Source organism: Notamacropus eugenii, chromosome 4 (genome assembly GCF_028372415.1).
Source record: "Notamacropus eugenii isolate mMacEug1 chromosome 4, mMacEug1.pri_v2, whole genome shotgun sequence".
In the NCBI taxonomy this organism is placed as follows: Eukaryota; Metazoa; Chordata; class Mammalia; order Diprotodontia; family Macropodidae; genus Notamacropus; species Notamacropus eugenii.
Window position 1 is genome coordinate 55,726,420 of NC_092875.1, and position 18,302 is coordinate 55,744,721.

The following is an 18,302-nucleotide window of genomic DNA, read 5'->3' on the forward strand; positions in this document are numbered from 1 at the left end:
GCAAAATATCTCTCACTTGGTCATGACAATTTGGAGTGCCTTTTGTTTCCAGTACTATGGTTCTCTTGAATTGTGTATGAGTCCATTTTGATCCAAAAAGAGATACACTTCAGGTTCACAGGAACAACTAGAAGTAATCTGTTGATATTAAAATAAAAAGTATATTAAGGACACATGAAAGTCTTAGACATAACCATTCTTGTTCTTTTTGTCCTGCTTTGTAATAGTTGATAACTGATATTTCCATAGCACTCTTAAGGTTTAGGAAACATTTCACAAATATTATCTTCTTTAATCCTCACAGCAACCATGTAAAGTAAGTGTTGTTGTTATCCCCATTTTACATTTGAGGAACCTGAGGCTGAGAGAGGTTTAGTGACTTGGTCAGACCAGCACTTTGATAGCTGGATAGAGGATGGATTGGAGTAGGGCTATTGAGTAGTCCAAGTGTGAGATGATGAGAGCCCGCATTGGTATGGCAGCAGCATTAGAGAAGAGAAGGGGCTATAGATGAGAGGTGTCATAAAGGAATGTTCAATAGGACTTGGCAACAAAAAGAACATGTAGTTGAACATTTATCACAGTGCCTGGCACATAGTAGGTGCTTATTGTGATTAATTGATGACTTAGATCCTGGTGGTACCCTCAACAGAAATAAGAAAATTAGGAAGAAAGGAGAACTTGAGAGGAAAGATGAGTTTAGTTTGGGACATATTGAGTTTAAGATGTTTATGGGAACATTCAATTAGAAATGTCTAGTAGGTGGTTGAAGGTGTAAGAGTAGAGGTCCCAGAGAAGTTAGGGCTGGATGCCAAAACCTTGAAGAACATTCGTAGTTAACAGGCAAGACCTAGGTGAAGATCCAGCAAAAGAAACAGAAAAGGCATAATCAGACAAATAAGATAAGAACCAAGAGTGGACAATGTCAGAAAAACCTAAAGAATAGAGAATATCATTCCTCTGGATGTTCTTTGGGGGGCTGCACTTGCAGTCCCTGAGGAGAAAGAGGGGAAAGGGTTCCTAACCCCACCCCTCCATAGGAGCCAGGGCCCAGAGCATCCTCCTTCAAATTCTTGCCAGGTCTCCACTAGCAGCAGCACCCCAGAGTGTGTCATCTCTGGAATGGGTCCAGCCTGTGAGAAGAGGAGGACCAGTAGAGGAGGCCACAAAGCCCTGGGCGAGAGGCAAGCCCCATCACCTCAAACTGGAGCTCAAAATTGATGGTCTTGGCACTGGACCCTATAGGACAACTGTCCCCTGAGGTGTCCATGATGCCAGTTTCAAAATAACAAGTATCCTGAGTTGTTGCAAGTCCCTCCTAACATCAGGAACCTAAAGTGACTCTTCCAAACTAGGGCAGGAGTCCTGACCTCAATCTGGGCTGGCATCTGTGGACCAGTCCTCCGTAACCTTGCACAGACTTTGATCAGGGCCTTCTTCCCTAGTTAGCCCTTTCCAGATTCCTGCTGTCACCAAGATGGCTGATGGCAAGCACGGGGGCCCTACAGGACAATGGCGTCTGCCAATGACTGAGCCATCCCCTGAAGCCCCCATGATGCCCATTTCAAAGCAATTGAACCCTGTACTGTTCGAAGTCCCCTCTAGCATCGGGAACCTAAATTGACTCTTCCAATCTAGGACAGGAATCCTAATCCCAATCTGGGCTGACATCTGTGGCCCAGTCCTACCCAACCTTGAGCAGACTTTGACCAGGGACTTCTTCTCTGGTTAGCCCTTTCCAGATGCCTGCTGTCTTTAAGATGGCTGATGGTAAGCATGGAGCCCAATAGGACAAGACCTGCCACCCATCCAGAGCTTGAACTGTCCCCTGATGTCCCCATGATGTCAGTTTCAAAGTACATAATGCTAGATTGTGCCTCACCCTACAGTTGGTGTTGGGATATGGAAGCTTGCCTCCTTTCCTTTGGCTGCTTTCACAGCCCAACAGAGTAGAGAATATCAAGAAGAAAAGGGTGTATCAAAGGCCACAGAGAGATTGAGAAGCATAAGCAAAGTCCATTAAATTTGGCTGTGTTCATTGATAACTTCGGAGAGTACTGCAGTTCCAGTTGAATGATGAGACTAGAAACTGTACTGCAAAAGGTTAAGAAGAGAGTGGAAGGACATGAAGTAGAGGCACCAGTTGTAGATGACTTTCTCAAGGATTTTAGCAGTAAAAAGGAGAGATATAGATAGGATAGTAGTTACCAGGGATAGATGGAACAAGTGACATTTTTTTTTTGAGTATGGGGAGACATGTTTGTAGGCAGCAGAAAAGCAGTAGTAGGCAGAGATTGAAGATTAGTGAGAACAGATGTGATAGAGAGGGGAAAACTGCTAGAGAAGATGGCACAGAATGGAATTACTTGTACATATAGACAGGGTTTTCCTTGACAAGAAGTGTCTCTTCATGGGAAATGGGGGAAGAAGGAATCCAAATTAGAGGTAATGGGGAAGAGGGAAGAGAGAGCTCTCTTAGATGGCCTGCTGGATAGTGGAATATGTGGAGGAGGGTCGTAATGTGAAAGAAAGGTAGGAAGGCTGGAGCCCAGTGAACAAGGACTTTAAATGTCAAACAAATGATTTTATCTTTTGATTCTGGAGGTAATAGGAACTTTACTGAATCAGGGAGGGGAAGTGACAGGGTCAGATGTGTGCTTTTAGGAAGATCGATTTAATGACTGAGAGAAGAGATGTGAGTGGAAGGGAAACAGCCAACAGGCGACTGCATTGTCTATTGCTATCTTTTCAACATTACTACTTTGGAAAATATAAGATGGTCGTTGAATTCCCTATCATCTGTAACTTTTTTCCTATGAAAAATCTTTTGTGCCTTAAGGCTTTCATTCTTGAGATTTTCTCCCATCTTTCTTGGGTCAACTTCATTGAAAAATTACAGGCCAAATGATATCATCCACTCTGTCTTTTCTCAATATTCTCTAAAATTTGTTCACCTGAATCATAGATTATATGTCAGATTATGCCCTGCCTTCCTCAACACTTCTCTTACAAACTGCAAAATGGAACTGCCATTTTTTCTTTTTGTTCTGTAACTGATTTCTCCTCATTGATCAGAGAAACAGTTTTCCTCATCACTTCTTCTTACCATTTAAAAATATGAAATTATGAGTAAGGTAAGTCAAGAATTTATCAGTTGCTCTTCTCTCCAAATGTCTGGATAATTAAAGTTTTCCTCATTACTACTACTACAACTACATATTACTTCCTACTAGGTTTTTCTATGTTTACTAAATTCTTTTCTCCTTGTAGCTGGATTACTTGTAGTATACTATCAGGATAATAACACTTCTGTTTTGTTTTTTTTCCATTGATTCTCATTCAAATATTCTCTTTTGTTGTTTTGTCTTCTAATTCATGGATTTTCTCACATAAGTACATCTTTTTTTGTAAGTATCAATTTTGTAGATTATCCAATAAAATCAAATTGTATTCTTGGGGAATATGACTATATATATACACAGTCTTATTATGTTTGATTTCTTTTGATTTCATATCATTTTCATTCTCGTTGAATATCTCCATCCTTTTCTCTACCCAGTAAACCTGTCACTTATAAAGATCAAAACATACATACCTAATTCTGTATCTGCAGCCCCCCATTTCTGCAAAAAGAAGTATAGCTTAACTCATCTCTGAATTCAAGTTAGATCATTGTAATTATGAGATGATACTTAATGTATAAATACTGTTCTATTCTTTTTATCTATACTGTTCTATTTTTGACAGTTTACTTTTAAAATATTTTATTAAATATCAAAATATTACTTTATAATTATACACATAATTTTATATATATGATTTATATTTTGTGTGTTTATATATTATATGGTATATAACATATTTGTATAAATTTTTAGATGTTTAATTTCTATAATTAAAATAATTCTGAACTTCACAAACACCAGCAAACATAACAGTTTTCATATACAAAGAAGACAAAAACTGGATCTCCACTATATATAGTTTGGCTCCTTTTTTTCTGTAAAGTATACAGTAAATTCAGCATATCGTTCCAAAGTTGTGTTACTTATCTATGTTTTTTTCTGAACCTTCTCTTTTCCTCTATGCTTTAAAAAAAAAATTTCATTAATGCCCTTATCTTTTGCCACTTCTTACTAGAGAGGTGACAGGTTAGAGGTAATAAGTTAGAGGTGTGGAATGAAACATATTTTCAGACAAAACCAGTGAATATATCTGTTTTTCTTGACTATTTTGTTGATTATACAAAGGAGACATGTTGTTTTATTTTTATTTTCATTTTTAAATTTCAGGAGTTAAGGGAGAAATGGGGGCAGGAAAGAGGTAGTGGTAGAGATAAAAAAAATAAAAGTGTAATAGAATGAGGGTAAGCTTGGATCTTCTGGAATTATGCTGAGTAGTAATATTAATCAGAGCCAAGTCCTTTAAATTTTTTTCTTTACTTTTTTTAAACATAATATTCTCCTACATAGCTATATTTTAATTATGAGACCCATTTCATTGAGTCTTATTGATAATATATGAGATTCGATTTATATTCTTGTGGTAAGAGTTCCAGTTCATCTTGTTTCTTACCCATACTTTGTACATTTTATAAAGATATTTTTTCATTATTGAAATCTAAGATCCTGGATTTTTATTACTCTCTCTGTACTTGAATATTATTTACAATGATCTGATATTTTTTCCTATGCTACATTTTTCAGATCTGGCTTGGGAAATCAAATGTAAGCATTTTTTCTTCTTGCCTTCATTTTTAGGTTAGGCTCGTAAAACTTGACCAAATTCATTAGACTTCAGGCAAATATCTTTTCTTTCTTTTTTTCTTTCTTTCTTATTCCTTTTAAATTTAAATACAGAAAACCCAAAACCATTTCCATGTACACAGCACAACTCAAAGGATTCATTATAAAATCATTAATTTCCATTTCAGACTGTTTATTTGAAACAACTTTGTAACAAATATTACATATTGTTTTCAAAACAACCCTGCTTTTCTGTGCTTCCTTCTAAGTTCTCTTTTGTTCTCTGCTATGCATGTTAAATTTTTTTCTCTCCTTCCCATCCCCAGGATATAATTAAACACACATTCATACAGCCATACTATACATGCTTCTGTTTATCAGTTCTTTCTCTGAAGGTGGATAGCATCTTAGGTCCTTTGTAGTTGATTTGAGTATTTATGATACTCAAGATGAATTAGTCATTCATAGTTGTTCTTAGAACAATATTTCTGTTACAACGGACAACAGCTTCTTAGTAGTATTCATTTTACTTTTCATTATATCATGCAAGTCTTTACAGGTTTTTCTAAAATGAACCAGCTCATCATTTCTTATAATACAGTAGTATTCCAATCTGATAGATATAAAATGATATCTCAAAATTGTTTTAATTTACATATATCTAATCAGTAATGATTTAGAGCATTTTTCTATCACATGTAGTTTTGATTTCTTCATCGAAAAACTTCCTGTTCTTTTCCTTTGTATTATGTTTTGTTTGGTTTGGTTTTATGATTTCTCCCATTCATTTTAATTCTTCTATGCAACATGACTAAGGTGAAAATGTATTTAATAGGGATATATGTGTAGAACATATATAAAATTGTATGCTGTCTCAGGGGGGTGTCTAAGATATATGGTATAGAACACTGAAAACAAATAAAATAATTTTTAAAAAAAGAAATAAAAGAAAAATTTCCTTTTCATATCCTTTGACCATTTATCATTTCACACTTCACAATGCTTTCTATAAGCCTGATAGGTAATATATTCCATGTACTTTTTTTTCCGTTTTGTGATATCTCCCTTTGTATATAGGTAATATATTCATTTTGACCTTATCTTGGTCAGTGGTTTAAGATATTGGTCCATGTTCAGTTTCTACCAGACTCCTTCCTGCTTTCTCAGTGATTTTTTTTTTTTTACCAAATAATGAATTTTTATCCCCAAAACTTAGATATTTTCCTTTGTCAAACACAAGAGTACTATAATCATTTACTACTGTGTACTGTATGTCTACTCTTGTTTCACTGATCTCCCTTTCTGTTTCTTAGTATCAAATAGTTTTGATAATTACTGCTTTATAATGTAATTTTAAGATCTGGTACTGCTAGAACCTCCTTCCTTTACATTTTTAAAATTAGTTTCTTTGAAATTCTTGACCATTTGTTCTTCCAAATAAATTTTGTTATTTTCTCTTAGTAAAATTATTTTTTGGTAATTTAATTGGGATGGCATTGAGTAAATGTAGGTAAAATTGTCAATTTTGTTAGATTGGCTTTGCCTGCCCATGAATAATTAATATTTCTCCAATTATTTGAATATGACTTTATTTGTATAAAAAGTGTCTTGTAATTATGTTTTTGCAGTTCCTGGGTCTGTTTTGCCAGGTATACTCCCAGGTATTTTATACTGTCTATAGTTATTTTAAATGAGGTATCAGTTACTATCTCTTGAAGGGTTTTGTTAGTGATATATAAAAATGCTAATGATTTATGTGGGTTTATTTTATATCTTACTTTTGCTAAAACTATTGTTTCAAATAACCTTTTAGTTGAATCTTTAAGATTTTCTAAATATGTCATATCGTTTGCAAAAAGGGATAGTTTATTACCTCTCTTCTCATTCTGATTCCTTCCATTTCTTTTTCTTTTATTGCTATTACTAACATTTCTAAAACAATGTTGAATGATGACATATAATGTAGTTTCCATTTCTCTTTTAATTATGTTTTTTCTTTAACTTTGATATCAGGATTGCTACCTCTGCTTTTCTTTTTATATCAGCTGAAGCATAATCAGTTCTACTGTTATTTTAACCCTCATTGTATCTCTCATTTTAAATTGTGTTTCTTGTAAACAACATATTGTTGGATTCTGATTTTTAATCCATTCTATTTTATTCGTTTATCCATGTCTATTTCTGTTTTGTGGGTGAGTTCCCCCCATTTACACTTAAAGTTATAATCATTGGTTATGTTTCCCTCCATCCTGTTTTTCCTTGCTCTTTATCCTTCTATCCCTTCCTCATGTATCTAATTTACTTCTAACCACTATCTTGCTCTCCTGTTCCTTGATCTACCCACCCCTCTAAAATTCCCTCCCTTATCCTCTCCCTTCATCCTCCGAGTCCCTCCCTTATCCTATCTTCTTGCCCTATTTCTTTATCAATTTAAAGACTTTTTGCTCTCCTAAATGTATATATTATTCCCTTTTTAACTTTACAGCCCTTCACCCCCACCTGCTTTCACTGTAATAGTTCTTCATTCATGGTTCATTTGTATAATTATTCCATTTTACCTCTTCCTACTTAATTTTATGTTTTTAGACTCATCCTGTCATATTCAATTCAACTCTAAGCCTTCTACCAATGTATGATATTTCAAACTACACAAGTAATGTTAATCTTAGCTAAGAGTACAGATAACATTTTCCCATATAAGAAATTAAATACTTCAGCTTACTGAGTCCCTTATAATTGGTCTTTAATTTTTACCTTATGTTTCTCCTTGATCTTATATGTCAGATTTTCAGTTGAGTTCTGGAGTTTTGTCGCAGATATCTGAAAGTCTTTCAGTTCTTTAGGTGCTCATTTTTTAAAATTCAGGATTATATTCAGTTTAGCTGGGTAAGTTATTCTTGGTTGTAAACCAGCCTCCTTTGCTGTATGAAATATAATATTCCAAGCCCTTTTGATTTTTAAAGATCTTATGTTATCCTGATTGTAGCTCCACAGAATTTAAATTGTTTTTTTTTTTTCTTGTTACTTGTAGCATTTTCTCCTTTGGGGCAGCTAGGTGGTGCAGTGGATAGAGCACCAGTGCAGGAGTCAGGAGGAGCTGAGTTCAAATATCACCTCAGACACTTGACACTCACTAGCTGTGTGACCTAGGGCAAATCACTTAATCTCAATTGCCTCTTCCTGGGTCATCTCCAGTCATCCTGATGAATATCTGGTCACTGGATTCAGATGGCTCTGGAGGAGAAGTGAGGCTGTTGAACTGCACAGCCCTCCCTCACTCAAAACACAGTCAAGTTCAAGTCATGTCATCATTTCTCTGATGGCGTGAGCTTCCTTGGCAAGGAAGGATGAACACACATTTTCTCCTTAACTTGGGAGCTTCAAAACTTGGCTATAAATTCCTATAAGTTTTCATCTTGGGATCTTTTTCTGGTAGTAATCAATAGATTTTTTTTCTATGTCAACTTTATTCTCAGTTGAAAGCAGTTTTCCTTAATAATTTCTCATAATATCATATTTAGAATCCTTAATCATAACTTACAGATAGTCCATCAATTCTTTTATTTTCTTTCCTCAATCTGTTCTCTTGATCAATTTTTTTCTAATGAAATGTTTTACATTCTCTTCTGTTTTTTCTTTTTTTTTGGAGGTCTTTAAATTATTTCTTGGTGTTTTGTAACAACATTAGTTTTTTGCTGCCCAATTATAGTTTTTAAGGAATTACTTTTTTCCATAAATTTTTGGATCTCTTTTCCAGTTGGTTGACTTTGCATAATTTTCTTGATTTTCTTGGATTGCTCTTATTTTTTGCCCCTAATTTTCTCTTAGCCTCTCTCATTTGATCTTAAAAGTCCTTTTTAAGCTCTTCCAAGAATTGTTTTTGGGCTTGTGACCATTTGACTTTTTTTTTTGAAGTAGGAGTGTTGTGGGTTTTTTTTTAAACTTCAATATCTTCTGAGTGTGAACCCAAATCTTCTCTGTCCCCATAGTAGCCATATGTGGTCGAGTTCTTTTTCCCTTGCTTACTCATTGTTATTATTATCATTTTAGCAGTTTATTATAATCAAGTTCTAGTCTGGAGCTGGGATGACGCCTCAGGCTTCAGGTTTTACTTAATTGTTTTTTAAGCTGTGTCTGGAAGCTGTACCTCTGGCACTTCTGTCCACCCTGAGCTCTAATGAATGGCTAGAGCCCCCGCCCCCAAAGTCACTGCATGTGCTCCTATCCCTTGTGGGCTAGGAACCTTAGCTTACCCATGTGCTCTGGAACAAAAACCAGGGCTTCCATTCTCCAGCAAGTGCCCACAGCCAGCAGGATATTCTTGTGTCTCCTTTTCCTTCCGCCCATTCCCCGCCCCCCCCCCCCGCCCTCAAGTGGGCATGAGCTTCCTCTTCCTCACCTATAACCACAGCAAACTCTGGTCAGTGAATCTGTGCCAGGTGTCCAGCAACTAAGGAGGATCCTTCAGTCTGACCCCAGTTTCTGCAGCCACACCTGCCCCAGGGTTTGTTGTTTGTTGAGTCAGCGGAGAGCCTGTAGGTGTTTGCACTTCATTTGGGCTGGACCTCTGCCCCTAGAGGTTGGGTCCTCCCAAGTAGCCTTAGGGGAAGACAACTTCTTTACCCCTGACTTTTAAATATTTCTGTAGTTCAAAATTCCCTTTGAAACAATATTTTTATTATATTTGTGGGGCAGTTTTAGTGAGCTTGGTATTTCCTGTCTTACTCTTCCATCTTCCCAGAATCCTCTCAAAGGGCAAATATATTTTCACCAGACCTCCTTAGCTATGCTCTCTCTGTATCCTAGAACCAAAGTGACTAAAGAAGGACTTTTTTCCCCTTACTTATCAGATGCCTTTTCCAAACATAACACTGTTGACTCCTTTTTTCCAGGAGAAATGCAGTATGATCCAGATTCAGTTAATCTGCTTTGATGGAACTGTAATATGTAGAAGTAAAATCTTTCTGGTTGAAGGCTTCTTGCTTTCTTCCCTCAATCCCTTTCCAAGGGATTGTTAGACTGTGGAAAAATCCATGTCACCCTTGCTTCATAACTGTACATACTGCTTAGATGAGAAGGCAATCTGCAACTTTTATTTCTTGTGGTATGACATAGAAGATCACTAGGCCTTATCCACTGAGCTACCAGTCCTACGGGACCTTACCATCTACCCTACCCCTATGTCCGGAAGACCCCTGCCACTGTCATCTCCCCTATTTATATTACCTAAAGACTACTGGGCCTAAGATCCAGTCCATTGCCTCTTGAAAGCAGACACTGTCTTTTTCTCTTTATGTCCGCAGAGTTTAGCATGGTACTCGGCATACATAGTAAGCACTTAATAATTTTTTTTCATTCTCTTCATTTATGGTCTGCTGCTTTCTTTTTGTTTATAGCCGACGTTCTTTTTACCCCTATGTACACGTTTAAACCAATAAAGTAGAAAGCAACCAAGTAGTCTTAGAAAAAACCAGTTTCTTTTGAAAACCATTCCCAAACCAGAAGGCCAACAATATCTAAGAAAAGTTTTCTGTGGCACACCAGATCTACTCTTTCTCTTCTCTCTCATAGGACTGGGTGAGAGAGGGACCTTTTCATAGATCATAACAGAGGGCTGTGTAGGGGGCACCAGAAGCTTCTCTCTGCCAGTGAACACTTGTCTACTTGTTATATAACAATTTGTGTTGGTGTTTTTTCACTGCTTTATGAGCATGGGCAACCATGTCTTACTTGTATGTTGTAGTTTCCCCAAAGCTGCGCATGGTGTTCTCTACACAGTTGATGTTTAATAAATGTATGTTGAATGAATTAATGAATAAAGAATGAAGTGAGGAAGAACCGTGTACTTAAAGCTAGAGGATCTAGCATTGAGTCCTATTCCAGTATTTATTACTCATGTGATGAGGCCCTTAGAGCCTCAGTTCCCTCCTCTGCAAAATGGAAACAGTATTGCTTGCTCTGACAACTTTTTGTTCTGAGGGAAGGAGTCTCTGTAAGTTGTGAATCATAACAAATATGAGCTGCCATCATTGTTTTTCAGACGCTACAAAGCAGAGCCTTCATAGACTATCAACTTTGTTTTCTCCAGTTGTCTCCTTTTATTCACTTATTCTGTCATTTATTTTTGCAGAAAAGCAGTCCAGAAGAACGAGAGAGAATGATCAAGCAACTTAAAGAAGAGTTACGATTAGAAGAAGCAAAACTTGTTTTGTTGAAAAAGCTAAGACAGAGTCAAATACAAAAAGAAGCCACTACCCAGAAGGTGTGTACCTTTTCTGGGATATCTGAGATGAGTTATTCTAAGATAGGTTAAATCTCTTTGAGGTTGGTGGTTCCAAGTATCTCATTTTGCATAATTAAAAAAAAACCTGATGTACTTTTTTTGTTGTTTAAGGAGAAAGGAGATTTTTCTGGGACTATATAGGCTGGAAGAAGGAAGGATTATTTATAGGTCTCATAATGGCTTGTATATAAGCAGGACAACCTGTAATTGGTGTTGTTTTTCACTATAGATTTAAGTTTTTCTTTCAGAGATCTCATTTTAGGTATTTGCCTTGTATTCATACAGTATGTAGTATGGTAAATGATCTGAATTTAGCTAAAAGTACATTTCTAAGAGTTTTGGGACAGTAGATATATTCACTTAGTAGATAAAAATCCATTGCTGCCTAGGAACTCTACTACTCATATTTCAAGAAAGCCTTCCTTTTTCCTGTCTTATATTAGATCTACAATAAAGTTAATGCAAGTCCAGATTCTGTAACTTAGACATGTGTACCTTAAAACATTTTTTCATTTTCTTATTGTTCATATTCTTATTCTTTTTCTAGTCTGATCTGGGTCTTGTCTGAACTTAGGCATGTTCAACATGATAATAGTATATGTATGAAATAAATACTTTCACATTCCTAAATCTTTAACAAATGCTTTTTAGAAAGATGATCGTCAGTCTATTTGTTAGATATATTCATCAATTTATAAATCACTCTTGGTAACTACAACATCTACTCTTCTCATTCTACCTTTTCATAAGGGCAGATAATTTTTAGAATTGAAAGGGACCATGAAAGAGTATGCATTCTTCATTGTAGATGCAGTCCCTCTATATTCCTTAGTAGAAGATTTTCATGAGTTTGCCATAGTTTTTAAAAAGGTCATCATAAAGTAGTGACTAGCAATGTTGATAAGGCTTTTTAGCTTTACATCCTTGGGCCTGTAATGTCAAGTCCTTCCAGCTTGATAGGACCAGCCAAAGCTCATCACTAACATAATCAAGCATTTCCACAATATGATGAAGCATCTGAGAAAGATTTCAGTGGGGATCATCAGAGAAAAGTGTTTGAGAAATAACCTGGCTATATCAGCATCAAAAGCTATGTTGAACTTTTAAAGTGCTTTGAGGTTTGTGGTGTTTTGTGGTGTTTTTTTTCCTTTGGGAAAATTCCCATCTTGTGAAATCTCTCATTTGCCTTTTGTTTTATTTTAGTGGTTATCTTTGTAAACTAGACAGTGAAATGCATCCTAGAAAATGGTTATTGATACAGTATGTAAAGGCTTGTTTCTTTAAGGTGGGGAAATAGGAAAAAACATTTTGCTTAACTTGATTTGTGATTTTGTTTTGGGACTTTCTACTTAGCATCCTTCCATCATGTCTCGTGAAACTACACCCAGAAATATTTGGTGAAGGCCATTATCACCCTCTAAAGAAGTAGGAGAACCTTAAATGCTGATCTTGGCCATGTAGCAGCAAGACCAATTTTCCTAGCTGTCTTAGGGGAATGAGTTCCTATTAAGATTTTTAGTTTCTTTGTCCAGTCTGTAGAATCCCTGCACTGAGTTGTTGTGTTTGTGGTAGTGATTTCTATATTAAAACTTGTAGGCTTGGAGATTATCTTGTCCAGTTGTCAGATGGCAAGCTCTGAATATTATTAGGAGGTAAAGTGCTAAAACAGGGAGCAGCCTTTTCCAGTATACCAGCCCATTTTACTCACTTCCCTCAACCACAATTTCTAACCATTCTTACTACCTGAGAACAAAGCATTTAGCCTCCATTTAGCTATCTAGAGAAAGCAGTGAATGATTTTAAAAGCTCAACATCACTAAAGATCAGTAGAAAATGGTTTCATGCCTTATTTTTCCCCTCCCATTCACACATGCCCAATAGTTTGCCTTTGTTCCAATTATTGACAGAGACTTTTTCATAGTTTGAAAATATGGTTCTGGGAGAATGGGCAAAAAAATCAATATCTTCTTAGCAAAATCTTATTCCATGAGGATTACTTATTCATGTGGATTTTAGGGGGAGGGGATGTTTTTGTTCTTCTTAATTACTTGTCCCTGGGCTTCCACCCTCTCACATGTATTATTTTGATGTTCTCTTTCAGCCTGCTGGCTCCTCTGGGAATGCTGTGGCCACCCCTCCCCCCTTGGTACGGGGAACACAAAACATTCCTGCTGGCAAGCCATCTCTTCAGGTCAGTTTGATCCTTGGAAACACTGCCAGGTTGGAGGGAAGAAAAATGAGAAGGGCATAAAGGAGAGGGAAAGGAAAACATGGTACTTGTTTCTAATATCAGTGCTGCCTTCCTAATTTGAAACAAGAAAAAGGAATTCATTTTTGACTTATTTATTATGATTTATTGATAGGAAATAGTTCAACAAAAATTCTCACGGTGGAGGATGATGAATGTTTAACATTGGAGTTTCAGTGTAGTTCAGACCTGTGACTTCTGATTAATAAGGAGCAGATCCTGGTAGTCATGGCAAACTGGAAAAACACACGTTAGTCAACTCTTATTAAACCATAAAGTCTCCAAACTTTGGTCACCAGATAGAGGTTTCAAGGATAAGAAAAAACAGATTTTCTAAACCAAGACCCAAATGTCCTGAGTTTCTTTTCTGCTTGGCTCTTTATAATGAAATTCTAAATTCCTTCAACCAAAATGAACATTTGAAATGCAGAAGTAGATTTGTACCCCTCTAGCCAATAGAATTCATTTTTGGATCTGCATTGGCTATTTCACAGGCATAAACAGACTTGAGGGTACTGAAATAATACTGCTTCCTCCTCATTAAGGGAGGGAGAACAGCTCAAAGAATTCTCTCTAATTATGTGCTAGATTTCCTGAGAGCACCTAAACAGGGTAAGCATGACACTTAGATTTCTATCAGCAGACTAGCCTCATAACTAAATTGTCCCTTAACTCCTCTTTGAAGGCATGTAATCCTTGATCTTTGCTGTATGATACATGTACTAAATGGAACAAACTCTCAGTGTGTTGACTCCAAAACACTTCTTAGCTACTGAATCCTTAGCTCAGATCCTGAATTTAGTTTCAAGTGTGGTATCTTAGACTTTGAACTAAGCACACCACCCAATTTGAATTACAGTAGGCCATTTTAAGGGACTGTGACTATTATCTGTCTACCCTTTTACACATTTTGTGTTCCTTGTGATGTACCGTTGGATTTCCCCACTTATAAAGTCATTGCCTTTTGGTCATTTTGTAATTTGCAGGCCTCATCTACAAGAATACCAGGCAATGTTATTCCCCCTCCCCTGGTCCGTGGAGGCCAACAGACATCTTCAAAGCTGGGGTCTCAGCAGAACACACAAATAGTGATGCCCCCTCTTGTTAGAGGAGCACAGGTAAGAGGAGGGTTTTAGGTGGGTGGTTTCTTTGTTTTTATATATATATATATATATATATATATATATATATATATCCTTACATACATATTAGTTGGATTCTTAAATCTCTTATTTCCCATACTTCTGCTTTAAGACCTTAGAAGTTCACCTTTCATTTGAATCTAGTAATATTGATGAGGATCATGTTCTTTTCTCACACTAGTATTTGACTGACTGAACTCCCCTCCACTGCCTTGGTTAAATGTTTGGCACTGGTGTGTTGTGGTTGTCCTTTGTTAGCCTAGAGGTATGCTGTGGTTTAAGCTCCAAACAAATGAGTTTGCTTTCAGTGTGGTGGGATTTGACGTTGTTTCAGTAATCTTAGCAGTATTACTGTCCTAGCTAGGATTCTTTGCTTGTTCACTTTCCATTATCTACCCACTACATTCCCCAGAAGAGATCCACGAAGGTAGATGTTCAAACATGTAGCTGCTGTAGTTTTCCTTTATAATTACCTATAGCCCAAGTAGTGAACAACTGTTAGGGTGACATTATCAAGTGGTACACAGTTGTTAGGTAGTTAAGGTAAGGTGGGCTGTCTATCAGCTATCCTTTGCTCTTGCCAAATGGCCAGACCATCTTGTTTAGTTTTCTGATGTCATGCAGTTCTCTGGTTATTCTTTACAGTTCCTTATTTGTCATACAATGTTTCTGAGTGATACTCATTTTTAATTCTTTAGAGATCCTGTGCAGTATTCTGTGACTTTTAGCCAATCAACAACATTGGTATACTATGCATATTAAAAAACTGTGCCTGTTCTTGTGGGAGACATTTGAAGTAATTAAATAAGATTTATAATTTCCTAAAGACTTATCTGACTATCCCACTATGCCTCTGTTTAATTCTGTGTCCCAGTCATTATTCATTTGCAATGTCTATAAAAGATATATACAGTGATATATCAGCTGTATAAGTTGTGTGTCATAATCTAGACAGTTGACATTCTTTATCAACTTGAGTATTCCCCAGTGGTTAGTTAGGCCAAATTCCCTGTCCGGGAGGTTCTGCATTGTTCTGGGACTCTGTATACCCATGACAATGTCATCCACAAACAGGAATAACCTGGATAACCTTCCTGTCTTAAAGGGAATCCGTTCTTAATTTGAACTTTCTGTAGGAGGTCTTCCATGATAGTGGTGAACATCTTTGGCAAGCTTATATCTCCCTAATTTATGCATGCTGTTAATGGTAGACGCTTATTGAACAAGATCTTCTCTGTTGTGTCATTCAAACAATTTGATAATCTTTGAATTTTTCAATTTTTTCTTTCAGTTCCAAATTCTGTCTCTTCCCTCCACTCCACTACCCATTGAGAAAGAAAAATATACAGTAAACATTACATATGAGTCATGCAACACAAATCACTGAATTAGCCATCCTGCCTTCCTCCTCCCAAATGGCAAGAAAAATAAAATGAAAAAATATGTTTCAGTCTGTACTCTTGATAATCTTTGAATGGAAGACACACCTTGTTGAATGATAGCCATCAGGATGGTGTTATGCTCAAATAATCCAGTGCTTTTTAATAATCACATAACAGTAATTATAGTAAGATCTTGTAGTTTCTCCATCTTTTAGTCACTTGTGTAATGATAAACATGGGAATCTGTGCTACAGTGTTGCTTATAAAAGCTTGCTCTTGTTCCCTACAAATTAACCTTTTTGAGGATGTCCTCAATGTTAATGTGAGTTATTCTCCAAAAAATTTGTATAGATGGGAAAGTAACCATTTGATCCATAGTTGTAAATGTTCCATCTCTTGCCTTTTTTTATATTAATAAGATTTTTCTCTCAAATCTTTGACATCTTTCCTCCCTTCACATACTTTGTGAATTAATTTTTCAGTTGTCATCACATTCCCACAATATCCCTTAATTCCTATTTATGCTCTTGATTTTTCTTTTCTTTAAGGCCATTTTTACCTTTTCTATATCTGAGACTGTGTCATTAGAGTTAAAATGTGGTATCTCCACTTTTCTTAGAAATAAGAAGTTTTTTATAAAAACCTTTTGCTATCTCTTCTGTTTTTATCTTTATAGTCCTCCTATTTTTTTTCCTTAAAACTAATTTTGTTTAGTTGGACCTCTTGTCAAGCCTCTTTAAGCTAGTTTTTACCTTCCCTTGCCCCTCTCTGTTTTATGAGATCAAAATCTTCCATTGTCTTGCTGTGTAAGGTTTTACAAACAAGTTTATATTCTAAACCATTATCACCTTTGGCTGCTATAATTCCTGTATCAGCCAAATCTCTGAATGCTGTGTAAGAGCTTTCCAGTAAAAATATGTTCCTTAAAAGCAATGACTTTAATTTTTGTCTTTGTATCCCCAGTAGCTAGCTATCAAGCACTCAATAAATGCCTATTGAATTGAAATTAAGACTTTTTAAAACCCTTTTCATTTTCTTAGCATGACATTTGATTTATATATTTATATATAAACTTGTGTTATAAAATTATTTTAACCCCATATCTTTGATCTTCTGATTTTATTTTATTTTATTTATTTATTTGCATCCGTGACTTGTTTTAAATAGATAAGAATAGAATTGTTTTGGTTATCAGATCTTTAAAAGATCTTGGCTCTAACAAAACAGTGGTTTTGACCGTACACAGACATCTGCTTTAGGAATATCTCCTCCTTCCCATAATGAAATGAAACCTACCTCTCTGTGACTTTACCGTTAATTCTAGTTTTGTCCCTCTCTTCTCCCCTTCCCCAGTGCCAAGCAGAAGGACGATCTCTCTTCTATATGTCATCCCTGTTGGGTGTTTTTTTTTTTTGATTGACCATTTTATTTTTATACTTTTAAGTAGACAAAACTATGAAAAATACTGTTTCGAAAATTATTTTAAATTTATTTGCATGCTCTAAATTTCTTTTAAATCATTTGGGTTTGGGACTACTTAGGATCAGTTAGCTTCTAATTTTTTTTAGAATATTTTTAATTTTTATTTTCATTTCCATATTTTCTCTCACCCTATACCCTCTCCACCACAAATTGAGAAGGCAAGACATACAGTAATTATTTTTATGTATGAAGTCATACAAAATATTTCCACATTAGCCATGGAGGGGAGGGTGAGAGGGACAAGAAAAATAATATCCTTCATTCTGCACTCAGAGGCCATCATTTTTCTTATCTGGAAAGTGGATAGCATTTTTCAGTCCTTTGGAATTCTCAGGGATCACTTCATTGATCAGAGTTGCTAAGTCTTTACCAATTGATTATATTTCTATTTATTATGTACATTGTTCTGGTTCCGTTTGCTTCATTTTTACACCCATTCATGCAAATCTTCTGAGATTTTTCTGTAACTATCCCCATCATCATTTCTTAAAACACAACAGTTTTCCATCCAAATCATATACTATAACTTGTTCAGCCATTTCCCAACTGATGGGCATCCCCTCAATTTCCAATTCTTTGCTACTGCAAAAAGAACTGCTATAAATATTTTTGTGCATTTGAGTCCTTTTCCTTTTTTCTCCTTTGATCTCTTTTCTGTATAGACTTGAGTATTGTTGGATCAAACTGACATATATACAGTTTCATAGCCCTTTGAACATAATCTCAGTTTGTTCTCCAGAATGGTTGAACTAGTTCACAGCTCCATCCACAGTACATTAGTGTACCTATTTTGCCACATTCCTTCCAGCATTTGTCATTTTCCTCCTGTGTCATCTTAGCCGATCTGATTGGGTATGAGTTGGTGCTTCAGAGTTGTTTTAATTTAGATTTCTGTAATTATTAGTGATTTAGAGCATTTTTAAAATATGACTATTAATAGCTTTGACTTCTTTTGAAAAGTGCTTGTTTGTATCCTTTAACCATTTATTATTTGGGGAATGACTCTTATTTTTATAAGTT

General features: G+C 35.9%; 1 protein-coding gene across 17 annotated transcripts in view; it reads left to right on the forward strand.

Annotated features, from left to right (window-relative positions):
• GATAD2A (GATA zinc finger domain containing 2A) overlaps positions 1–18,302 on the forward strand; it is a 245,934-nt gene that overhangs the window by 214,018 nt on the left and 13,614 nt on the right. For all 17 annotated transcript variants that reach the window (XM_072601130.1, XM_072601117.1, XM_072601121.1 and 14 more), the window contains 3 exons: positions 10,876–11,007; positions 13,130–13,219; positions 14,263–14,394. In XM_072601130.1, coding sequence (XP_072457231.1) covers positions 10,876–11,007; positions 13,130–13,219; positions 14,263–14,394 — 354 coding nt within the window. The remainder of the gene's footprint in view (positions 1–10,875; positions 11,008–13,129; positions 13,220–14,262; positions 14,395–18,302) is intronic.